General features: G+C 45.2%; 2 protein-coding genes across 3 annotated transcripts in view; both read left to right on the top strand.

Moving 5' to 3' along the window:
• Positions 1–13741, top strand: part of EFHD1 (EF-hand domain family member D1) — a 42369-nt gene extending 28628 nt beyond the window's left edge. The window contains exons 3-4 of the mRNA XM_068544203.1: positions 1612–1746; positions 12433–13741. Coding sequence (XP_068400304.1) covers positions 1612–1746; positions 12433–12567 — 270 coding nt within the window. The 3' untranslated portion in view covers positions 12568–13741. The remainder of the gene's footprint in view (positions 1–1611; positions 1747–12432) is intronic.
• A 10274-nt stretch (positions 13742–24015) lies between these two features.
• The window catches only part of GIGYF2 (GRB10 interacting GYF protein 2), a 128657-nt gene continuing 126646 nt past the window's right edge, over positions 24016–26026 (top strand). The window contains exon 1 of one of the 2 annotated variants that reach the window (XM_068544201.1): positions 24016–24105. The gene's annotated coding sequence lies outside the window, so the exon portion shown is untranslated. The remainder of the gene's footprint in view (positions 24106–26026) is intronic. The other variant, XM_068544202.1, reaches the window with a different exon arrangement.

Here is a 26026-nt window from a genome sequence, read left to right as displayed (position 1 = left end):
TTACAAAGAAAGGCTTTCTGGCAAGGCGTTTTGGGGTGGTGGTGGTGGAAGCCGAGACTTTCACTTAATGAAACACGCTTCCCTCTAGGGATTAAGAGCGTTGGCAGTAAAAGACACAAGTTGGAATTTGGAAAAAGCGTGCTGAAGTTGTCTTACCTCTCACTCTGCTTTAGCTCATGTTCTTTCCTCTTGGGGAAGACAATCTTTAGAGGAGATGGTCACGAAAAAAACCCCTGAAAACTGAAATTTCACACATATTTTAGGCACTTGAAAACCTGGAGGAGCCTCTTTCTGGGATGACTTGGAATACATCAGTTTTTATTCTTTCTAGATGGAAAAATAAATTATGGAAGTTGGAAAGAAGATGTCTGATAGATAAATTCACAAAAATTTTTTAAAGAAGAGAAGTAAAAAGCCATAAAACTTCCTTGGGGTTGATGGAAGGACGTGCAGGTGGGGGTGGGGAGGGGCAGGGACAGCTCTTTCAGGTTGGCCTATTTATTTATTTAAAAATTTATTTTGCAGAGGTCTTAGTACAAGTTGGCTTTAAAGACAAATTCATTCAGGTCACATTTTGAATCTGGAGGAAGGGGGTGGATTATTCAATAAATGATGTGGGGATAACTAGCTAACCATTTGGAAGAAAATAAGGTTAATGATAAACTTCACATGACAAATCAGAATAAATTTGAGATTAAATATTTACGCTTTTAAAAAAGTCATAAAGGCAGTAGACAAAAACACAGGCAATTGTTTCTGTAACCTTGGTGGCAAGGAAGGGTTTTCTAAGCATAACATTGGTGAGAGAAAAGGAAAGATTGATAATTTTTGAAAAAATTTTGCTGTAAACAAAATTGAAAGGGAAGTGACAGAGCTAATGTATTTGAAACATAAAGTATTTGGGACAAGGTTCTATAAAGATCTCTTAGAAAACACCAAAAAAGGTAAATAGTCTAATGCCAAAAATGGGACACAAATGGAAAATAGGAATGGTTCAAAAATGTCAGAAATATTGAATTATTTAGTTTTAAAAAATAGTACATACAGGTCTACTGGATTTTTTCTTTCATAGCTGTTAACTAGGATGTTGCCAATTTTTTGCTTTTACAGACAATGCTTCTTAAACTATTGTGTAAATGGTTCTAAAGGATAGATTCCCAGCAGTGGAATTAATGATTGGTAGGGTGAAAACATTTTATCTTTGGTAAATATTTCCAAAGTGCCCTCCAAAAATTTTGATTCAAGTTACACTCCCATCAGCTCGATATAAGGGTGCCCATTCCCCTACATCCTTGTGGAAAAATAGGCAGGTTTGGTTTCTGTCTTTCTTTCTTTTTTTTTTTTTTTTTTTCTTCACACGGGTCACGTGGGACCTTAGTTCCCCGAACAGGGATCGAACCCATGCCCCCCGCAGTGGAAGGGCAGAGTCTTAACCTCTGGACCATCAGGGAATTCCCTATGCTTTCAGCTTTGACAAAATAATTTGTCACACGGACACATATACACCCCTTTTAATAGGCTTGGCTATAATGACCCTAGCTCAGGCCAGAGGGGACTGTTGCAGATCTCTCGGTGATGCTGACTTTGACCCTAATCAACCTTCCCCTGTAGTTCCTGCTCATATTCCACAAGGCCGCAGCGGGGGAACTACAGGAAGACAGTGGGCTGATGGCGCTGGCGAAGCTTTCTGAGATCGATGTTGCCCTGGAGGGCGTCAAAGGTGCCAAGGACTTCTTTGAAGCCAAGGTAGGTGCCTCCTTCCTGTGCGGGGCGATCCCTCCCTCTGCGCACCCTGCCCAGCAGGAGCTCCCAGCCAGCGACCAGCTCATCAACTCCCTCAGGACAAGCGAAACAGCAAGCGCTTAATCGTGTGAGATTGTAGGGAAATGAGAGTGCGTTTGTGTGCCGTCTGAAAATTAAAAACAAAACAGGAAAACTGCCAGATGGCAAATGCATTTGATCCTGGTTTCAGATTCAAACAGGTTTGCTGGTGCAATGCTGCCAGATGGACTCTGAATCCAGACTTTCCTAAAGAATCCCTCCTTACCCCAAACCTCAGCTGAGTTACTTGAACAGCTACCTGCATATTTGCATCGTAGACACCTGTGCGTAAACAAGTGAATAATGGGGCTCAAGGAGGGTGCCTTGGTGGCTTGCCCTAAATCAGAAAAAGTATTTGCATCATTGACAATGGCTGGGAGCTAGGAAGGAATCTCCAGTGCCTGGTCTTGGAGCCCTTCTGGGTGCTTCCATTCATTCACGAGTTCATACAGTCATTGAACGTTTATGGTGATTTTACCCCTGCTGGGTGCTGTCATTTTCCTCTACGCAGGGCACACCGGCAGAAAGAGCGATCAGGAGAGCCCTCTGAATCCCCCTCCACAGCAGTGGAGTGCAGTGGATAAGGCTACCTGGGTTCAGATTCTGCCTCCTCCACTTACCTGTCGCCTGTCTGTGCCTTAGTTTCCTCATCTGTATAATGGGGTTGATAATGGGATTGCCATGAGGATTAAATGCACTCATGTGTATAAAGTGTTTAGCAAGCTCCTGGCTCACCGAGAGCACTCTGTATGTGACATGAGCTGTTGGGACTCCCTTCCACTCCAGGCAGGAGACAGCCAGACTCTTGTGGAGTTTTGGCTTATTCCAGGAGTTTGCCCAGAGACAAAGTGTCCTGGTGATACAGCCCAGCCTGCTCAGACCCCTAAGCAGCACTCTCTCTTCACTTCTCTGTGACGTTGCCTTGGAGACAAGAGTCCATCATCTTTCTGCCAGTATGTAAACTGTGAATCGTGGTGGCCTCCTTATGCCTGAATCCCCTACTGCTGTCACCTGGCAGTTTCAGGGACAGGCGGACCACTCACTGCACCTTCAACACCAGCATTGTATATCCAATCCTGAAAGTGGTTTGGCCCTTCCTTCATGACTTAACATTGGTTCAACTCAGTTCCAGAAATGCCAGACACCAAATCAAGCTCTGGAGAAACTTGCATTGATAATGATGAGTAGAGAGGAGGGATGGTGGGATGAGTCCTCTCTATTCATTGACTGAGTCACCACTTGCAGATCTCCCGAGATGCCTTGGGCAGGGGCCTGGGATTGAAATCCAAAGTTAACAGGACCCTGTTTTCAGCACACTGCTGTAGCTCGATATGCCGAGTGCTCAAGTCTGTATGGAGTCTCTGGGAATGTCTTATCTGGGCATTCCCAACCTTTTATAATCTGGCTCTGATCCCAGCTCCAGCCTTCTTCACCCCTATGCACAGTTCTTCAAGTACTGCCACGTCTTTTCACAACTGGGCCTCAATACCTGCTGTTTCCTCTGCCTGGAATGTCCCACCCAAATGCCTCTTCCACGAGAACTCTACTCATTCTATCAAACCCACCTTAAAGAGCTGCCTCTTCTTGGCTGCTTTTCCTGACTCTCGGGGCTGAGACTGTCCATGCTCTTCTGGGTGCCTCTATTATGAATGGAAGCAGTATTATAATTTATCTGTTCAAGGCATTCTTGGACGCTCTTGGTAAGAGTATAAATTGACCCAACTTTTTGGAGAGCAGTTTGGGGCCAGCTGTTAACATTTCATATCCTTCACCTCTGGAAATCTGCCTCGAGGATTTTATCCTTCAGAGATACTCATGAAAATGCACATAGATGTATAGACAAGGATTTTCGTACACTATTGTTATAACAGAGGAAAATTGGAAACAACCAAAACTTCCACTACCAGGGAATTGAGTCCACTGTGGTGCACCCACACATTTGTACACCCTGCAGCTCTCAAAGAATGAGATGCAGCTGCATTTATGTGTGGACAGATGTCCCGAACGAATTAGGCAAAACAGTATGTTTGAAACCCAATTTCATTAAATAGTTAAGTACAACCTGGATAATTATATACTAAAGTATTAGTAATAGTGATGTCAGAGGAACTTATTTTCTATAATTTTGTAAGGTTTTATAATGTGTGTGCATTATTTTTACAACAAGGAGAAAAGATGAAAAGAATAGCAATAAAATTTTTTGTGTTTATACGTCTGCCTCCTCTCCCACAGATTCAAAGGCAGGTGTGTTATGTTTGTAATTACAGTGCTTGACTAATAATGGCCCTCAGGCCATATATGACACACCCACAGCCAACATTGTCCTCAATGGTGAAAAACTGAAACCATTTCCACTAAGATCAGGAACAAGACAAGGTTGCCCACTCTCACCACTATTATTCAACATAGTTTTGGAAGTGTTAGCCACAGCAATCAGAGAAGAAAAAGAAATAAAAGGAATCCAAATCGGAAAAGAAGAAGTAAAGCTGTCACTGTTTGCAGATGACATGATACTATACATAGAGAATCCTAAAGATGCTACCAGAAAACTCCTAGAGCTAATCAATGAATTTGGTAAGGTAGCAGGATACAAAATTAATGCACAGAAATCTCTTGCATTTCTATACACTAATGACGAAAAATCTGAAAATGAAATTAAGAAAACACTCCCGTTTACCATTGCAACAAAAAGAATAAAATATCTAGGAATAAACCTACCTAAGGAGACAAAAGACCTGTATGCAGAAAATTATAAGACACTGATGAAAGAAATTAAAGATGATACAAATAGATGGAGAGATATACCATGTTCTTGGATTGGAAGAATCAACATTGTGAAAATGACTCTACTACCCAAAGCAATCTACAGATTCAGTGCAATCCCTATCAAACTACCACTGGCATTTTTCACAGAACTAGAACAAAAACTTTCACAATTTGTATGGCAACACAAAAGACCCCGAATAGCCAAAGCAATCTTGAGAACGAAAAATGGAGCTGGAGGAATCAGGCTCCCTGACTTCAGACTCTATTACAAAGCTACAGTAATCAAGACAGTTTGGTACTGGCACAAAAACAGAAATATAGATCAATGGAACAGGATAGAAAGCCCAGAGATAAACCCACGCACATATGGTCACCTTATCTTTGATAAAGGAGGCAAGCATATACAGTGGAGAAAAGACAGCCTCTTCAATAAGTGGTGCTGGGAAAATTGGACAGATACATGTAAAAGTATGAAATTAGAACACTCCCTGACACCATGCACAAAAATAAACTCAAAATGGATTAAAGACCTAAGTGTAAGGCCAGACACTATCAAACTCTTAGAGGAAAACATAGGCAGAACACTCTATGACATACATCACAGCAAGATTCTTTTTGACCCAGCTCCTAGAGAAATGGAAATAAGAACAAAAATAAACAAATGGGACCTAATGAAATTTAAAAGCTTTTGCACAGCAAAGGAAACCATAAACAAGACCAAAAGACAACCCTCAGAATGGGAGAAAATATTTGCAAATGAAGCGACTGACAAAGGATTAATCTCCAAGATTTACAAGCAGTTCATGCAGCTCAATAACAAAAAAACGAACAACCCAATCCAAAAATGGGCAGAAGACCTAAATAGACATTTCTCCAAAGAAGATATACAGATTGCCAACAGACACATGAAAGAATGCTCAACATCATTAATCATTAGAGAAATGCAAATCAAAACTACAATGAGATATCATCTCACACCGGTCAGAATGGCCATCATCAAAAAATCTAGAAACAATAAATGCTGGAGAGGGTGTGGAGGAAAGGGAACACTCTTGCACTGTTGGTGGGAATGTAAATTGATACAGCCACTGTGGAGAACAGTATGGAGGTTCCTGAAAAAACTACAAATAGAACTACCATACGACCCAGCAATCCCACTACTGGGCATATACCCTGAGAAAAACCATAGCTCAAAAAGAGTCATGTACCAAAATGTTCATTGCAGCTCTATTTACAATAACCAGGACATGGAAGCAACCTAAATGTCCATCGACAGATGAATGGATAAAGAAGATGTGGCACATATATACGATGGAATATTACTCAGCCCTAAAAAGAAATGAAATGGAGGTATTTGTAATGAGGTGGATGGAGTTAGAGTCTGTCATACAGAGTGAAGTAAGTCAGAAAGAGAAAAACAAATACAGTATGCTAACACATATATATGGAATCTAAGGGAAAAAAAAAAAAAAAAGACCATGAAGAACCTAGTGGCAAGACGGGAATAAAGACACAGACCTACTAGAGAATGGACTTGAGGATATGGGGAGGGGGAGGGGTGAGATGTGACAGGGTGAGAGAGTGTCACGGACATATATACACTACCAAATGTAAAAGAGATAGCTAGTGGGATGCAGCCGCATAGCACAGGGAGATCAGCTCGGTGCTTTGTGACCACCTAGAGGGGTGGGATGAGGAGGGTGGGAGGGAGGGAGATGCAAGAGGGAAGAGATATGGGAACATATGTATATGTATAACTGATTCACTTTGTTATAAAGCAGAAACTGGCACACCATTGTAAGGCAATTATACTTCAATAAAGATGTTTAAAAAAAATTTAAAAAAAAAAATAATGGTCCTCAGGAAATGTTTGCATGAAAGACGAATGGAAGGAATTATTGCCCAAGTTTGGGAGAAGGCCATAAAGGAGCTGACATTTGCTACAGATGTTCAGAGGTGAATGGGGATTCACCTTGTAATCAGGGAAGGGAAGGCGTTCCTGCCGTGGAAACAGCAAGAGCAAAGGCTCCAAGGCATGGCGGGGGGCGAGTGTTTGGAGGCTGGCCTCTGTCCATACGGGACGCAGTTGGACAGGGAGCTCTGGGCTCCCCTGAGGGTCAGGCCTTCCCCAGACTGCTGATCACCAGAATTATCTGCCAACCAGCTTCCCAGACCTCACCCAACTCTACCTGGGCTCTGCAGGTGGATCCAGTGCATAGCCAGGCTTGGAGAGCAGGGCCTTGATGTGATCAGCGGTGGGCACTGTGGGGACAGGCTTGCCCCGAGGGAGGCTGGACTCAGGGAGGCCTCCGTAGATGGCTGGAGAAGAATTGCAGGTCCGATGAAGAGCGTGACAGAGGGGCTGGGGAGGAGATAAGGATGAATCCCCAACTCCCTAGAACTCTCAGTATTTATGACCACTTGATTGGAGGTGGAAAGTATAATGCCACGAGGTTATTGGAGTTGTGTGGCCAGGGGTTGATGTTTAAAAAAATCAAGACAGGACCCGTGCCCGTGAATGTGAATGGTTTATGGAGGAAAAGTGATAAGCTGGGTTTTACTGTTAAGTCCGAGGTGACTTCAGGCAAGGGAAGATCCGCCCCTTCATCCGAAGGGTACACTGTTGGGTTTTTTTTAGCGCCCCTCCTACCCAAGCCTCTTTATTTTTATTTTTTTATTTTTTTGTCTTTTCTTTTTTTTTTTTAATTTTATTATTTTTATTTATTTAATTTTTGGCTGTGTTGGGTCTCCGTTTCTGTGCGAGGGCTTTCTCTAGTTGCGGCGAGCGGGGGCCGCTCTTCACCGCGGTGCGCGGGCCTCTCACTGTTGCGGCCTCTCTTGTTGCGGAGCACAGGCTCCAGACGCGCAGGCTCAGCAGTTGTGGCCCACGGGCCCAGTTGCTCCGCGGCATGTGGGATCTTCCCAGACCAGGGCTCGAACCCATGTCCCCTGCATTGGCAGGCAGATTCTCAACCACTGCGCCACCAGGGAAGCCCCAAGGTAGACTTTTAATGTGGAGAAGAAGGAGCCCAAGTAAAGTAATTACAAGGGCCCCCAACCCTCCTCTGGCCTGGCCAGGAATGGGCAGGTGGGGTGACTGACAAACATGTGAGTGCTGATGATTGGCCAGACCCTCTGCTGAGTGCTTCAGATTCCTGTGTTATCTAATGCTCACACAGAGTCACTCTGGAGGTAGGTGTTACTGACCCACTTTGCAGATGAGGAAATTGAAGCTTAGACAGTGGTTTGTTGATATATGTTAAGCAAATGGCTGTCTGGACAAACTATATATATATATATATATATATATATATATATATATATATATGCCTAAGTTTATTATAAATATATTTTGCAGATATAAAAGATATGTAGCACACAATTTGCAAATAATAAAATATATACTATTTTAATTGTAGATTCCATATAGCCTATTGATTCCTTTTTTTTTAATAAATTTATTTATTTTTGGCTGCTTTGGTTCTTTGTTGCTGTGCGCTGCTTTCTCTAGTTGCGGCGAGCGGGGGCTATTCTTCATTGTGGTGCGCGTGCTTCTCATTGCGGTGGCTTCTCTTGTTGCGGAGCACGGGCTCTAGGCGCGCGGGCTTCAGTAGTTGTGGCACGTGGGCTCAGTAGCTGTGGCTCGCGGGCTCTAGAGCGCAGGCTCAGTAGTTGTGGCACACAGGCTTAGTTGCTCCGCGGCATGTGGGATCTTCCCGGACCAGGGCTCAAACCCGTGTCCCCTGCATTGGCAGGCGGATTCTTAACCACAGCGCCACCAGGGAAGCCCACCTATTGATTCTTTTTTTTTTTTTTTTTAAAGATTTATTTATTGATTGATTGATTGATTGCTATGTTGGGTCTTCGTTTCTGTGCTAGGGCTTTCTCTAGTTGCGGCAAGCGGGGGTCACTCCTCATCGCGGTGCGCGGGCCTCTCACCGTCGCGGCCTCTCTTGTTGCGGAGCACAGGCTCCAGACGCGCAGGCTCAGTAGTTGTGGCTCACGGGCCCAGTTGCTCCGCGGCATGTGGGATCTTCCCAGACCAGGGCTCGAACCCGTGTCCCCTGCATCAGCCGGCAGACTCTCAACCGCTGCACCACCAGGGAAGCCCCCACCTATTGATTCTTAAAGAATGGCTCCTTGATTTTTGCTGGACTCTTTTTTTTTTTTTTGGCTGCACTGCGTGGCATGGGGGATCTTAGTTCCCTGATAAGGGATCTAACCTGTGCTCCCTGCAGTGGAAGTGCGGAGGAGTCCTAACCACTGGACAGAGCAGGAATCCCCCTTTGCTGGACTCTTGCATCTGTAGGCAGCCTATGATTGCAACTGACAAAAGAATGTAGTTCCGGGGACTTCCCTGGCGGTCCAGTGGTTAAGACTCTGTGCTTCCAATGCAGGGACAACAGGCTCGATACCTGGTTGGGGAACTAAGATCCCACATGCTGTGTGGTGCGGCCAAAAAAAAAAAAATGTAATTCCAACATGAATGTTGGTTGGTATTTTGTTTAAAATTAATTTCTAAGAAAAAAGTGAAAGGACATATATCAGGACTTCATTCATTCATCAACGACGTGAGCAACATCTTCACTGAATTTGATAATAGTTTTCAAATATTGGAAGAACATTCTCTCCATCTTGGAGCTATTCACAATGTAAAGGCTACAAACACTATACATGTTTAAGTTTAATCTGCATTTTTAACATTTTTCCATCACTTCCTCAAGAAAAGATTGTCTAGGGCTTCCCTGGTGGCACAGTGGTTGAGAATCTGCCTGCCAATGCAGGGGACACGGGTTCGAGCCCTGGTCTGGGAAGATCCCACATGCCGCGGAGCAACTGGGCCCGTGAGCCACAACTACTGAGCCTGCACGTCTGGAGCCTGTGCTCCGCAACAAGAGAGGCCACGATAGTGAGAGGCCCGCACACCGCGATGAAGAGTGGCCCCCGCTTGCCGCAACTAGAGAAAGCCTTAGCACAGAAACGAAGACCCAACACAGCCAAAAATAAATAAATAAATAAATAAATAAATAAATAAATTAATTAATTAACTTTTTAAAAACCCAAAAAACACTAAGATTGAGATTCAACTTTCAGATTAAAAAAAAAGAAAAGATTGTCTAGACAGTCAATGAAACAATAATCAAACCCTTGTTTGTAGCATAGTTGTTCCAAGATGTAAATACTCCCACTGGGGTTGCTTTCAAGCTACCAACAGGATGCTGTTGAACGCGGAGTTGGGAAGATTCGTGGTAGCATGTCATCATATAGGATTTCCACCTTAGAGATATAACAGATGTAGGTAACCTCAAGAACACATATAGTAGTAAAATGTAGTAAAATAATCAGGAAGTGATGACTTTTAAGTATGTATTACTTTTGTTTGTAATATAATTTATTTAATTGTGAAAGTATATAAATCTAATTTTTAACAACGACTATATTTTTTTAAGATTTTTTTGTTATAAACTTTTTTTTTTTTTTTTTTTTTGGCTGCGTTGGGTCTTTCATTGCTGCGCGCGGGCTTTCTCTCGTTGCGGTGAGCCGGGGCTACTCTTGGTTGCGGTGCGTGGGCTTCTCACTGCTGTGGCTTTTCTTGTTGCAGAGCACGGGCTCTAGGCGCGCAGGCTTCAGTAGTTGTGGCACGTGGGCTCAGTAGTTGTGGCTCACGGGCTCCAGAGCGCAGGCTCAGTAATTGTGGTGCACGGGCTCAGTTGCTTCGCAGCATGTGGGATCTTCCCGGACCAGGGCTCGAACCCGTGCCCCCCCTGCATTGGCAGGCGGATTCTTAGCCACTGTGCCACCAGGGAAGTCCCTTAAGATTTTTTTGATGTGGACGATTTTTAAAGGCTTTACTCAATTTGTTACAATATTGCTTCTGTTTGTTATGTTTTGGCTTTTTGGCTGTGAGGCATGTGGGATCTTAGCTCCCCAACCAGGGATCGAATCCGCACCCCCTGCATTGGAAGGCAAAGTCTTAACCACTGGACCACCGGGGAAGTCCCTAACAATGGCTATATTTAATAACCAGCTCATAAAATTCCTGAAAATCAAACAACTGGCTTGCAAGCAGGTACCAGCCGGTACACCTCTGAGCCTAGAGATGTTCAATGAAGCGCCCAGGGTCTCACTTCCAGAAGCACAGGGAAAGGGGGAGGGATAAAATGGGTGGGAGAGGAGTCCAGAGTGGACGGACTGCATTCCTCTGTGTTTTCTAAATGAGGGAGGAGGTGGGCTGCTGAGAGTGGCAGGATCCTTAAAGGCTGCGGCTGTTTGGATGACCGCTGTGGGGAAAGAGATGGGAGGAGGAGGGCTGAGCTTTACTGAAGGCCCAGCCCAAACTGGAAATCCTCACCTCCCAGTGGGTCCAGACACCGTCCTTGTGAGACTTCTAAGAAAAACACGTTCTCAGCCTGCAAGCAGGAACAAAGTCCTTGGTCCAAGGGCAGCACTTGGCAGACTGGGAGGGGAGAGGTGAAGTGTGTCAGGCAGAAGTTCAGGTCCTAAAAAAAAGAAGTGCAGGTCCTGGGAGTCAGAGGTACTGTGACAGGTGTGTTGCAAAGATTGGTCAGGCATCCTTTCTGGGTTAGAAAGTAAACTAGGGCGAGGCCAACACACTAGGGGATGGGAGTGTGAACCCTGGTTGTAGGGTTCTATGGATGCTTGGGGAGGCTGGGTAGATAGTAAACTCCAACCTGGACTTCTTGCCAGAGTCAAGAAAGAGCAGTCTCTGTTGAAATTTTTGATGACATCAAAATTTAAATATTTGTGTGACCCGAGATACCTTGAAGTTAAAAGACAAACAAAAGACTAGAGGAAAGTAACTGAAGAAAAATATATAATGGGGGACTAAACCTAAATTAGGTAAAGAATTGCAAATTAAAGGAAAAAAAAAAAACCAACTGAACAGAAAAATGGGCAAAGCATACAAATGGGTAATTCACCAAAGAGGAAATAAAAGAAGGTGCCAATTTTTTTGCCTATCAGATTGGCAAACAGGAAAAAGGTTAATGATAAGCGTTGGTAAGGTTGGGAAATGAGCGCTTGCATTCTGTGATGGTGGGGTGCAAACTGGAGCAGCTGTTTGGAGAGCAGTTTAGCAGTCTTTATTAAAAATAATGTACATGCCCAACGTGTTTGCAAATTCTACCAAATTGATGAGACACACAGAGAGGAAAAAAAAAAAAGAATCAGTCCTAGAATAGAGGATAAGATGGATTTATCTGATACTGTATTATTGAAGATGGATTCATATCCATTCACAATGCCAACAAAAAACATTCAGTATTTGGAAGTAAATTTAGAAGGATTGATTCAGAGAAAGCTGAACATTTTAGTTGGTAACATTAAAAAAAACCCAAAACAACCAGTACTGAATGAAAACTGAGTCAATCAGGGAAAACTGTACATTATAAAGATATCCCTTTGCCACAGGCAGATTGGTGCAATCCTATTCGAAATGCCTGCAGGAAGCTCATTTGGTTTTTGTTTTCCCCTAGAACTAAAGAATATTACTGTGAAATTAAAGGTGGAAAGTAGAAGTGGGCAATAGGCGTGGATGTTAAGGGAATCCTGAAAAAGAAGCTGAGGTGGAAAAGCCAACCCCAGCAGATAGGAAGGGGCATGTGTAACACAGCAGCAAATAAAGTGACGGTGTCCTCGCTGTTAGAAAGCAAACACTGGAAGACCAAGGGGAGGGAGTATTGGGCGGGGGTCAGGTCCCCAACAGGACCAGGATCCCAGGTCACATGGCTGGAGACAAGCGAATTCTGTCTGATGGGCTGCTCCCTCTCCAGGTTTCTCTTTCCTCTCTCACTCTGTTGGTCTGTCCTCGCTGTTTCTCTGCAGGTCCAAGCCTTGAACTGTGCCAGTAAGTTTGAAGCGGAGCTAAAAGCGGAGCAAGATGAGCGGAAGCAGGCGGAAGAGAAGAGGAGGCTCCGCCAGGCAGCCTTCCGGGAACTCAAGGCCGCTTTCAGTACATAGTTGGGCTGACCTTGACCTCTGGCCACAGCTGTGCCTCACAGATGCCCCGGGGAGAGCTGGCCGGGCATCCTTGCCCCTGCTGACCCTTTGCCCCAACAAGCCTTCACAACCAGCACCCAGCGCAAACTCCTTAACCTCATCGGGGTGGCGGAGGGCGGCTCTCATCCCCATTTGGGAGCCCCTCCCAGAAGTTGCAACTGCCCCCCTCAAGTCCCTCTCCTGCTCGCCTTCCTCTGTCCTTCCCTGTGGCCGGAATGTGCCTCTACTTGGCAACCTTTGCTTGTTCCTTGTCTCTTTCCAACTCCACAGCAAAGAGTGGTCTGCTGTGTTAATTTGTACAGATACTACTTTCTTTGGTGGTCCTCAGAGGAGATAGTCCCTGGAGGCCTATGACGTTAATGTTGCCCATTGTCTTGGGTAATCCTTTTCTGTGCCTTTTCCCGTCATGCCCCTCTCTCCTTTGTTTCTCATCCCACTTCCCTGTTCTCATTCTTAGCCTGATCCTGCCGGGTGCTTTTGCATCTTCTGTCCTCTGATGATGGTGAGGTTTAAGGCAGGCCAGGCTGGACCACTCCCTATCCCCTCTCCAATAGGGGGCACGGCATGCTGCTGAGATGACACAAAATAGTGAAAGGATAGGAGATTCTGTTCCTTCCCATCACCTTTCTCCTGTCCTCTTAGCATTCCCCCTGTATCTATCCTTTTCATTCCTCTTCCCACTTCAGCCTTTTGTTTTCCTACCCCTAACTACTGTGCTACTTAACTGTAAGAATGAAAGAATGATTATAAGTAATATTAATGAGTAGAAGAATTCCTGTTAACTCTGACTTTATGCAAATTATATTACAGTAGACCCCTGACATTCCCAAGTGACAAACCCAGAGCCTTTCAAAATCCCAAAAGTCATGACCATCCTCACCATCTAACTGGTTTCCAACTTCTGCTCTAAGGTGCTGGGGTGAAGCTGTTCTTCAGCATAATTTTTTATATGTTATGAGTTCTTGGGATTGCTCACAAATATCAGGGGTTTTTTGTATTTTATAAAAGAATTTCTAACATCATATTTATTTCTTCTCTTTTTTACCTGCTGTCTCTACAAAAAAGAAAACATCTGCATTTTTACCTTACGGCTGTTCTTTTTCAATAAACAGTGCAAATGGACTTTGCCATCACATCAATGTGCTTCTAGTCTTCTGTGAATTGGAGGGGAGAGAAGGGTGTTTTCCGTGGGGGCCACATCCAGCCTAGGCTCCTGTTTCACACCAAGTCCCCGAAGTAGAGTTAGAAATGGTGATTAGAGGTTTGGCTTTCACTCCGGGGCATTCTGAGTACTGGGGTTGCCTGTCAGCTACTCTTCCCTTTCCCATCACTGAGGATTCTTTCAGCTGCAGGTAAAATCTGCAGCTTAATTTCTCTTGCTTCCTGGACCCTTTGAAACTCTGATGAGGGCCAATGACCCTTCCCTCCCATGTATAATTCCAGGGTGTTTAGGGGACCTAGGTAAAGACCCCTGGCCTAAAAGAACACCCTTAGAGCTCCCCAGGGAGAATAATTTCTGTTTCTGCACAAACCCAAGACCTACAATTCTCAGGCATCCTTTTTCCATGTAGGGTCACCCCAACCTCCCCACCAGAGGAAGTGGATATGAAAAAGGCATGGAGAGACTCTTGCCATATAATCCAGCAATCGTGCTTCTTGGTATTTATCCAAATGAGCTGAGATACTTTGTCCGCACAAAAACCTGCACACGAATGTTGATAGCAGCTTTATTCATAGTTCAAAACTTAGAAGCAACCAAGGTATTCTTCAACAGGTGAATGGATAAACTGTGGTCGATCCATAAAATGGAATATTAATTCAGCCATAAAAAGAAATATTATTCACTGTTGAAAAGAAATGAGCTATCAAGTCACAAAATGACATGGAGGAAACTTAAGTGCATATTGCTAAATGAAAGAAGCCAATCTGGAAAGGTTGCATTGTATATGATTCCAACTATATGAAATTCTGGAAAAGGCAAAACTATGAAGGGAGTGAAAAGATTAGGGTTATCAGGGGTTAGGGCGGGGAGGGAGGGATGAATAGGGGATTTTTAGAGCAGTGAAACATTCTGTATGATGCTATAATGGTCATTATACATTTGTCAAAATCCATATAGAATGTATAACACAAAGAGTGGACCCTAATGTTACTATGGACTTTAGTTAATAATAATGTGCCAATATGAGCACACCGGTTGTAACAAATGTACCACACTAATGCAAGATATTAATAATAGGTGAAACTGGAGGGGGAGGGAGGAAAGGGGTATGTGAAACTCTGAACTTTCTGCTAAGTTTTTCTGTAACCTAAAACTGCTCCAAAAAATAAAATCTATTAATTTAAAAAAAGAAAGAAAAGAAAAGAAAAAAGAAGGAAGGAAGGAATGGCGACAACAGTGTAATTACTTCAAATGTCCATTTCCCTCTGTGGACAACTAGAGCCATGTAAGAGCTAAAACCTCTTGATTGCAAATGATAGAAAATGTAACACCAAAGAACTTAAGGGGAAAAAAGGGACAAATATTGGGTTATGGAACTACAAAGTCCAGAGGCAGCACTTCTTTGCCCCCTCTTGGTCATGAAGTCCTATAGATAGTGTTCCCTTCATGCTTCTTTCCCACAGTTCCCATCCTCCACCTCCATGGCCATGGCCTTCATTGGTTCTTTCCTGGGTCTCTACAGTGGCCTCCGAACTGGTTTCCCTGCCCTCATTTTGCCCTGACTGTCCAAACTGCCGTTAGAATAATCTTAATAAACTGCGAACCATTGCTAATATCTCTCCTTCAGTTTTTGGCTCCCCACCTTCAGGATCTGGGCCCTGCTCACCGCCTCCTGCTTCATCTCTTGCCCTTCCCCCTCCCTTCCAAATGGTACACTCCCGGAATATGCAATACCTAGCAGTTCCTAGAAAGTGCCACTCCTCCAGACTTCTGCACATGCTGTTCCCTGTGCCTCGCACTCCCTCCCTTCCCCTGGCAAACTATTTCTCATTGTTTGTGACTCAGCTAAGAGATTATCTTCAGGAAGCTTTCTTAATGCTTGCAGCCTAGGTGCCCCTTCTCAGGGCTCCCATTTCACCCTAAGTTTTTCTCTATTGTAATCCTTATGACATTATGCAGTATCCTTCTCTTTTCTTCTCTTCCTCCTTCTTTGGACTATGGACTCTTTGAAGGGCAGAAACTGCCTTACCCACTGCTGTAGGCCTAGTATGCTGCCTCGCATGTGACAAACTCCCACCGCACATGCATGTTTGTTTCACAAGGACGTACCAGGTTTGCTGGAGCAGACAGAGATGGGCGAGGGAAGACCACTGCCACTGACTCAGGGACCTTCTCAGCACCTGACGTGGGAGCCTAGCCTGAGAGGACAGCTCTGAAAGTGAGGACAGCGGAGATTGCGCGGACATCTGTCTCACTGGATAGGTGATGAGGCTACTCCCCAAAGGCCCCCCTTTGACTGAGAAATAGGGAACACCAGCACACCAATCAGTTCTGCCTCTGCCCTGGAGACTGCGTGATGTAATAGGAGTTGCAATCAGATACTAGGCTAGTAATGTAGCCTCACTGAGCCTCCGTTTCCTCTTCTGTAAAATGGGAATGGTGATTGTCTACCTGGCAGATTCCATCCCTGGCATATATTTAGTGCTCAGGACATACGGGTCCCCTCTCTGTCTTCTACCTTGCACTGCTACAGTTCTGTCTCCTTCTGAGCCCTGGGTCTTTAAAGTCACATGCGAAGGACTCCAGGCCAGGGTGGCCCAGAAACGCTCAGTCCTGGCTGCTGCCTTGGCCCCAAGCCCAGATGCCCACTCACCCAGCTCCTCTGTTTTTTTGAGTCTCCTTTCCCAACCAGCCTGGAGAGATTTCTGCCAATCTGCCTGTTCACCTGCCACGCCCCTGCAGCTGACACTTGCTGAGCCCTCCTGGCCTGATCATGTGACCTGACACCTGTGGCCTTGTCCCTGCTCAGATTTCTCCTCTCTGACCCTGCTTGTACACCAGGCCAGATTCTGGCCACATCCCTACCCACCAGCCTGACTGGTTGCGGGGGAGGCCAACTGGTTCTAGGGGGCCAACTTACAATTCTACAGCTTAGGGAGGCACTGAAGATGGGACCTTATCGGGTGTCAGTTTCCCTGCTCCCTTCCTCTCCTTTCCAAAACCAATCGCTTCTGGCACTCTACCACATGGTATTGGTGGGAGTGTACATTGCTGTTGTCCTTTGGAAGGGCAATTTGGTAGACTGTTAAAATTTTAAATTGTATTTGTATTAGTCATTTATTTCTGCCTTAACAAATCATCCCCTAACTTAGTGGCTTAAAACAATAATTGACATTTATTATCTCACACAGTTTCTGAGGGTCAGGAGTTCAGTAGTGGTTTCGCTGGGTTCTAGCTCAGGGTCTCTTACGAGAAGTCAAAACGCCAACTGGGGCTGCTGCCATCTAAAAGCTTGACTGGGGCTGGAAGATCTCATCCACCACTCACGTGGTTCACAAGTTGGTGTTGGCTGTTGGCCAGAAGCCTCGGTTACTTGCCACGTGGACCTCTCCACTGGACTGCTTGAGTGTCCTCATAGCATAGCAGTTGGTTTCCCTCAAAGTAAGTGATACAAGAAAGGGGTAAGCTGCAATGTCTTTTAAGACCAAGTTTTAGAAATCATGATCTATGGGGACTTCCTGGTGGTCCATTGGTTAAGACTCTGCACTCCCAATGCAGGGGGCCTGGGTTCCACCCCTGGTTGGGGAACTAAGATCCTACATACTGCAGCTAGAGAAGTCCGCACGCCGTGACGAAGAGCCTGTGCAGCCAAAATAAATAAATAAATAAAGCACGTTCTGTCACTTCCATAATATCCTAGTGGCTACACAGGTCAGCCCGACTGGTCAGAATTATTGGGAGCCATCGTGGAGGCTGGCTACTACAGAATCAGTCGGGCTTCTTAACTACAAGTAACAGAATCTAAGCGGGCTGACTTAAGCAGAAGCAGAATTGATTGAAAAGACAAGGAGGAGCTCGCAGAATCACTAGCGGGGTTGGGGGACCAGGCTAAGAAAACAGGCAGGAGGCCAGGTGGCTGGGCACTACGGCCGAAAGCACGCCATGGGAACAAGCCAGGCCTGGTGCCCCTGCCCTGGCTGATAAGAACTTTGGGGTGTCCTGCTTCTTCAGGTGCTTACTCCAGATTCAGAGTCTGAGGCTGAGTCCAGTTACACGCCCACCTGTTGGAGATGGGAAGGGTTAGGATCTGGACCATTTGTCTTCTGTAAGGCGAGGTGAGCTCTGTCTCCCACCAAGATGCTTATTTCCCCCAAACATGGGAACGTACTTCAGATGCAGAACAGTTGTGAAAGAATGGCAGATGTGTGCTGCAGAGATACTCATGAGCTTTGACCCAGGGATTTTTACCTCTGGGAATTTATCCTATAGGTAAACAGAAACATGAACAAGGGTATATTTAAAGGGATACTTGTTATTGCATTGTTTGTTTTAGCAAAAATAATGGAAACAATCAGGATGTCTATCAGCAGGGGATCAGTTAAGTGCATTATGATACATCCATGTAAATAATCACTGCTAGGCAGCCAATGAAAAGGACGTGGAGGACCCCATGACGTATTCTTTTTTTTTTTTTTTTTTTAACATCTTTATTGAAGTATAATTGCCTTACAAATGGTGTGTTAGCTTCTGCTTTATAACTAAGTGAATCAGTTATACATATACAATATGTTCCCATTTCTCTTCCCTCTTGCATCTCCCTCCCTCCCACCCTCCCCATCCCACCCCTCTAGGTGGTCACAAAGCCATGACGTATTCTTGGAAAAAGGCCAGGAGCAGAGCAGCATGCACAATACTGCTCAGGTGTTTTGTTTTGTTTTACATGAGAGATATAAAGCCACGTCTCTGCCCATGTCAACTAAGCTGCATGAGGTCAGTGACCAAGTAGATTTTGGGTCAAACTGCTTGTATCCTCAGCTCTTGGTGGTGCTGAGAACTAAGAAGTACATCATGCTTGTTATTTATGCAACATTTCGGAGAAAGCCATATAAGAAACTGTCACCAGTGGGTTACTTGAAAGGGGAGAGAACCTAAGGGTCCTGGGTAGGTCTGGGGGGGATTTAAATTTTTTCCTTTATATGTTTTTGAACTCTAAAAAAATTTCAAACTGTAAACATGCACTGCTTTACTATTGCAACTGTTAATAACAGTTACTGAAAAAGAGAGGGGACTCTGTGACCAGAAAGAAAGTGAGAAGAGCAGTTGAACATGCATGTGGAAACTCTTTAGGACAGCGAAAGTATGAAATCCTAAATATGCAAGACTCAGGAGAAAACGAATAACATTTTGGGACACATCGTGGGGCATTTACCTGTATTCCAAGATAGTTATTATGATTTAATTTTCTTGGTATACATCTGGAGGTTGGAAATTTAAAAAAATAATTTAAAATATGCGAGTACTTTTATAATAAAAAATATTTTCAAACATAAAAATGGATCTGTTTCCATAGTTATCATTTGAGCAGCTTTTTCTTGACGTTTGCTGTGCTCTCTGGCTCGCTTTCTTCCCACACTCTCTTCCTTGTGTTTTCTCTTTGCTTTTCAGCTGTGTACCCAACACTATTATTTAGGGTACCAATCCGAGCGGCACTGCCCTCTCCACTGATGAATCCATCCTCCTTTTTAATCCACTTTCAAATTTCTGCGTCCTCCCTTCTTCATCACCTACTCTTTCCTAATCTTCTGTTCTCCCTGCTCCATGGACACCTCTGGCCCCCAGCCCCAGATTCCTTGATAACTCTGCAGATTTGGCATTGCCGATCAATCTCTTCTTCCCTCTGTTCTGAGGCTGGTTCCTGCTCCTAACCTGGTCCTACCTGTAACTTCTCTCTGTCCACCAGCTTCACCTTTTCTTCCCAAGAGCCTGCCTTAACTCCATACTCTTCCTCTCTGCAGTTGCTGGTAATCACTGCAATTGCAGTGATTCCCCAGGATTTCAAAGATCTCCTCTCTATGGATGACTCTCAGATTTTTAGCTCTGACCCCCTCTAATCTCCTTCATTTCAAACTGCCTCTTTAAAATTTGGATGATTGTATTAGTTTGCTAGGGTTGCTGTAACAGAGTACCGCCAATTGGGTGGCTTAACAGACATTCATTGTCTCACAGTTCTGGATGATAGAAGCCCAAGATCAAGGTGTTGGCCAGGTTGGTTCCTTCAGAGGACTGTGAGGAAGAACCTGTTCTATGCCTCTCTCCCAGCCTCTGGTGGTTTGCTGGCAATCTTTGGTGTTCCTTGGGGTGTAGAAATATCACCTGGTTTCCTACCTTCATCTTCACATGGAGTTCTCTCTCTATGCATGCATGTCTGTGTATAAATATACTCTTTTTTTAAAATTTTTTTAAATTTTTGGCTGTGTTGGGTCTTCTCTTCTGTGCGAGGGCTCTCTCCAGTTGCGGCAAGTGGGGGCCACTCTTCATCGCGGTGCGCGGGCCTCTCACCGTCACGGCCTCTCTTGTTGCGGAGCACAGGCTCCAGACGCGCAGGCTCAGCAGTTGTGGCTCACGGGCCCAGTTGCTCCGCGGCATGTGGGATCCTCCCAGACCAGGGCCTGAACCCGCGTCCCCTGCATTGGCAGGCAGACTCTCAACCACTGCGCCACCAGGGAAGCCCTAAATATACTCTTTTTATAAGGACACCTGTCATATTGAATTTTGGTCCACCCTAATGACTTCATTATAGCTTAATTACCTCAAAACCCTATCTACAAATAAGGTCACATCCTGGGGTACATTCTGAGGTTAGGAGGCCAGCATATCTTTTGGGGGGGACACAATTCAATCTATAACAATGATGTTCCAGTCACTATTGCTGTGTAACAAATTATCCCAATATTTAGTGGCTTAAAACAACTATTTTATTATGCTCATGGATTTGGTGGATCAGGAATTCAGACAAGGCACAGTGAGGATGCTTGTCTCTGCTTCATGATGTCTTGGGCTTGGATGGCTGGGTGTGACTCGACAGCTGGGGCTGGCATCATCTGGTGGCAATTTTCACTCAAGTGTCTGATTGTTGATGCTGGGACTTTAGTTGGGGCTATTGATGGGGCCAGTTACTTGGGCCTCTCCTTGTTGTCTGGGTTTCCTTGCAGAATGGCACCCTCAGGGCATTTGGACTTACCATATGTCAGCTCTTGCTTCAAAAGAGGCTGTGAGCAAACAAGCTCTATAGCCTTTATGATCTAGCATTGGAAGTCATCTCATTTCACTTCCACCACGGTCTATTGGTTATAAGGGCTTGAGGGGAGGGGAATTGGACTACCTCTAGAGAGGGTAGTGGCAAGGTTCTATAGGAGTATGTTGAACAGATGTTCTTGAACGGATGTTGTTGTATTTTCTTTAGAAAAATATATCTGTCACAGTTGATCAACCGGTGTTCCTTACAAATTAAGTTTATTTTGAGCTAAACTCTTACTCCTCCCTCCCCCTAATGATCTATTATTTTCAACTTCTCTGCTTCTATCAATGTTACAATAAAGCTGAAACTTTGTTACTATCCCTGACTAGGGCAGGCAGAGTCTACTGCTGTAATTTTACAACTATTATTTGATGAAACATAGGAGAGTCAGAGTGAATAGAAGAAGAAAAGCGCCCTTCCTGAGGAGTAGGTAATCAAGAATTTATTTGATTTTATAGGTATTTTTTGAGTATCTACTGTGTACCTGGACAATGCCAGCTGCTGAGGATGCAAAGTTGAATAATGCAGTATTTGTAATGGTTAAAAGCATGGGATTCCGTTAGCTTTCATCATCACCATCGTTATCACGCCTTAAATTTGTTTCCTCCTCTCTGAAAGCTTATACTTTAGGGCTAAAATTATGGCGAAGGCACTCTGGAAAATGGTTTGGCAGTTTCTGACAAAGTTAAACAAACATTTGCCACATAACCATCAATTTCATTCCTAGGTATTTACCCAAGTGAAATAAAAACCTTTGTTCACACAAATACCAGCATGTGAATATAGCTGCTTTATTCATAGTCTCCCCAAATGGAAACAATCCAAATGCCCTTCAACTGGGGAATGGATGAACAAAGATAGTGCATACATACAAGGAAATACTACTTAGCAATAAAAAAGAAGAAAGTACTGAAACATGCAACAGTGTGGCTGAATCTCAAATGTATGACGCTAAGTGAAAGCAGCCAGTCTCAAAAGGCTATGTGCTCTATGGTTTTATCTATATGACATCATAAGGCAAAATTATAAGGACAGAAAACAGAACAATGTTTTCAGGGGCTGGAAGTGGGTGTTAGGGCTGACTACAAAGGATCATTGGGGGAACTTCTGTGGGCAATAGGACTATCCTGTACCTTGATTTTAGTAGTAGTTATACACACCTGTATAAATGTGTCAAAAGTTGAAAAACTGCATACTAAAAATACTAAATTTACTATAGGTAAATTATACCATATATATAATTTTGTATATGTATATTTTATACATATATAAAATTACCAGCACAGGTGGCATAGCATCTGAGATGTGGCGTGATAAGCCACATCAATAACACATGATTTAGGCTTTTAAAGATGAGCAGGAGTCATGCAGGTTGGTGAGAAATGGCGTAAGTGTTGGGAATGGCATCATGACAAGAGGGAACAGCATGTGCAAAGGCTAAAACGAATTAGCATATTTGAGGACCTTCATACATGGGCATATCCGGAGCATTAAATTAAGGGGACAGAGGAAGGGGAGGGGAGCAATGTGGGTGATTCTAGAGTTCAGCAGAATGGGACTGTGAAGGATCTGTTCAAGATTCTGTGTTTATAACAAGCTTCCAAGTGAGGCTGATACTGCTGGTCCACGGATCACTTTGAGCAGCAAGAGACAGCATAAAGGTCAAGGGAGAACGTATTTCAGAAAGTAGGGAGTGGTCAATCACAATGAAGACGGGAAAGCACTAAGTCAAGATGAGGACTGAAACATTCCAGTTATCTACCTGTAGGTTGAGGTGTCCTTAGAGCAAGCAATTGGTGGATGGGTCAGTATAGAAGCCACATGAGAATGGTCGATGATTGCTTGCCCGGTGTGGGAATCAGGAAAGTGCTTATGCACACCTCTTTTGTGCTGTTTGGCTTTGAAAGGGAACAGAGAGGTAGGGAGGTTGTTGGAGGGGGAATTGGAGTTTTTAACATTAACTTTTAAGATGAAAGACATTTGAGTATTTTTAAAAGCTAATGGGAAGGATCCCATAAATAAGGGAGAGGTTGGAGGCACAAGGAAAGAATGGGATGACCTGAGAGGAGTAGAGTTGCCAGATGTACCAAATAAAAACACAGGGCTCCCGGACTTCCCTGGTGGTGCAGTGGTTAAAAATCCGCCTGCCAATGTAGGGGACACAGGTTCGAGCCCTGGTCCAGGCAGATCCCACATGCCGCGGAGCAGCTAAGCCCGTGCGCCACAACTACTGAGCCTGCGCTCTAGAGCCGGTGAGCCACAACTACTGAGCCCACGTGCCACAACTATTGAAGCCCAAGCGCCTAGAGCCTGTGCTCCACAACAAGAGAAGCCACCGCAGTGAGAAGCCCGTGCACCGCAACGAAGAGGAGCCCCTGCTCGCCACAACCAGAGAAAGCCCGCGCGCAGCAACGAAGACCAAACGCAGCCAAAAATAAAGTTAAATAAATAAATAAATTTATATGTAAAAACGATACAGGGCGCCCAGTTAAATTTGAATTTCAGGAAAACGATGAATAATTTTTTAGTGTAAGTATGTCCCTGATATCGCTGGTGGCCTGTATTTCATTTGGCAACCCCCAATTGGGAAATTTTTAGGTCAAAGAATTATAGTCCCAGATGCACTAGGACGGAGCTGGAGCTCTAAAGTCCTTCCCCGCTGTCACATTCCAAGAATCTAGAATGAATTCTCAGTTCTTCCGGAACCGTTAACAAGCAGACAAACTGCTTTGAACCTCAGCTTTTGTCACTTCCCAATTCTCTCTAGGATGGCAAACGGGCAGGAAAATGCTGGATGAAAACCTGTGGAAAAGTTCTGGTGTGGAAAATCCGCTCCTAAATGATGCAGAGCTTTTTGAACTGCCAATGGGCTCTGGATTGGGCGCAGAGGACGGTGAGTCACACGGCGCTTGGCCCAGCTCCAGCTCTGGACACAAACTCTACTCAACTCAAGGGCAGGCAGGGAGCGCCGGCCAGCAGGCGCCTGCGCCCTACCGCGGCCCCGCCCTCCTCCAGCCTGACATCCGGGGCCCGGGCAGGGGCGTGCCCGGGAAAGAGGGGAGGGAGGCTGCGGAAAGGAAGGATGTCGTGGGAGGCTGGAGGAGCTGGGAGGGAGGGGAGGCGGGGCGAGGGCAGAGCAGGGGGCGTGGCGGAACGAGCACGCTCTCACGTGACGTGCGTGGGGACGTGTCGGCCATCTTGTGTTGTTGAGGCTGAGGACTGACTTGGGTTTTGAGAGACTCCCTGTCCCGGACCGCAGGTAATCAGTGACTCGATCTCGCTCCCCTGCCCGGCTCCGCTCCGCGCCCCGGCTCCACCGTCCCGCCTGGGTCTCCCGGGCTTGCCGCCCGCGCTCGCGTCCCCGCCGCTCCGGCCTGACCCGGCCCAGCCGCATGGACACCCCCAGGCCGCCCGGCAGTCGCCGCGGCCGGCTCGGGCGTCAGGCGAAGGGACAGGTCAGGTGCGGGGTCGGAGTGACTCCCCGGCCGGGGGCAAGCCGGGCCCGGGCGCGTCTCGGCCGCCGAGCTGGAGAGCCCCTTCTTCCGGGGCCCGTTGGCATCGCAGGGGGAGCCGAGGAAGGGAAGAGGGTGGTGGAATGGACAGTGTCAGGCCGGCTTGCTTAGGGCCAGAGGGCTCGCCTTCCGCTACCTGGTCCTCGGGGCCAGCCACCCGCCCAGCCTCGGGGTGCCCGGGGTAACAGCTGCTGCGGCCAGACAGCTGCTCCTCCCCGCGCTCCTCCCCACACCTGGTCTCTGGGAGATGCGCCCTTGCCTTCCTCACCGAGCATCTGCACTGGGGAGATTCCTTCCGTGGCGAGAGGACTGGGTCTGGACCAGGCCTGAAGCCAGGTGGATCCATGATCGGAACCTGGGACGGAGGTTGGGAAGGTAGAACCCATGGCAGCTTTGGGACCCGAACGTTCACATCAGGTTGAAATGGGCATTAGCCTTAAGTGACAGTAGTTCCCCACGAAGCACTCAGAATATTTCAGTTTTGTGGCTGAAACATAAACCAAGCGACCAGAGAAGGGGGTGTCAAGAAAGCAGGTTGTGTGACTGTGTTTGGGAAGCAGTAACGTTGCTTTGCATTTATCTAGCACTGTTTTTTGTTTGCTTTTGTTTTTTTAAAAATTTTTTCTTTCCCTGAAAGAGCACTTAAGCACACCTAATTTCGCTGTAAGAAAGGTAAGTATTTCAGTATAACTTGCAAGAAATTGAGGAAGGGGCCAGAACCTGTGAACAGATTCTGATCCAGTGTTGTATACCTTGGATTATACTTAGTCGATGTTAAATACCTTGGATTATAGGCAGTCTCGATTCCCAGTTTGTATGCATGGAAGATATTCTTTCCTTACATAGTATTTCCTTTTTAGAATCTAGTGATTTTCTAGATTAAAAAAAAAGATTGTCATCCTTTCTGAGCATTAACTTTCATCTTTCTAATATTTGCAGCTCTGGCCTTTCAGAGTTTGTCTATTTTGGTTAGAACACAAAGCGTTGTCTCATTTGTTGGTGTTTTTATGTGTTTGAACTAGTTAGTGTAGCAGCTTTCAGAGTGCTCAAATTGGAATATGTACTTTCCTGTTACATCAGTAGAAGACACTAGAAAAAAAAAGTAAAAGTGGTATGTATCTGGAGAAATGTCACACAGTCTTTGACATTTAATACTGGGGAATACACTGATGATGGTGGTGATTCACTAGAAAAGAAAGGGCTTTGAACCTTTTCTATACTGGACAAAGCATTTTCGGATTTTGAGACTGAGGAGGGAGAAGGGACTGTATGCTTCCATTCATTTATTCTTTCATTTGTGCATTTATTTGTTTGAAGAATATCGAGATCCTGCCACACTGGTGGGTGCTGGGAGCAAAACAGACCAAAAATTCCTGTTTCCATGGAGCTCATTCCTAGACAGATAAATACATACTTAGGTAAGATATATAGTGTAGTGATAAGTGATGTGGGAAAAAAATGAGACAGGGTAGTAGGATAATAGGGAGCTGGGGGAGGGGTTAATTTTAGGTGGGGTGCCCTGGGAAGGCCACGGGGAGAAGCTAATATTTGAGGGAAGACCTGACACAGGTAAAAGGATCTATTCCTGTGGCTCTCTGGAGGAGGAATGCTCCAGGCTAGGGAAGCGAGGGCAAAGACCCTGAGGCAGAAACTGAAGTGGGAGCAGAT

This window comes from Eschrichtius robustus, chromosome 5, assembly GCF_028021215.1.
Source record: "Eschrichtius robustus isolate mEscRob2 chromosome 5, mEscRob2.pri, whole genome shotgun sequence".
In the NCBI taxonomy this organism is placed as follows: domain Eukaryota; kingdom Metazoa; phylum Chordata; class Mammalia; order Artiodactyla; family Eschrichtiidae; genus Eschrichtius; species Eschrichtius robustus.
The sequence above is the reverse complement of the archived record's forward strand: the minus strand, read 5'-3'. Positions and strand labels throughout refer to the sequence as shown.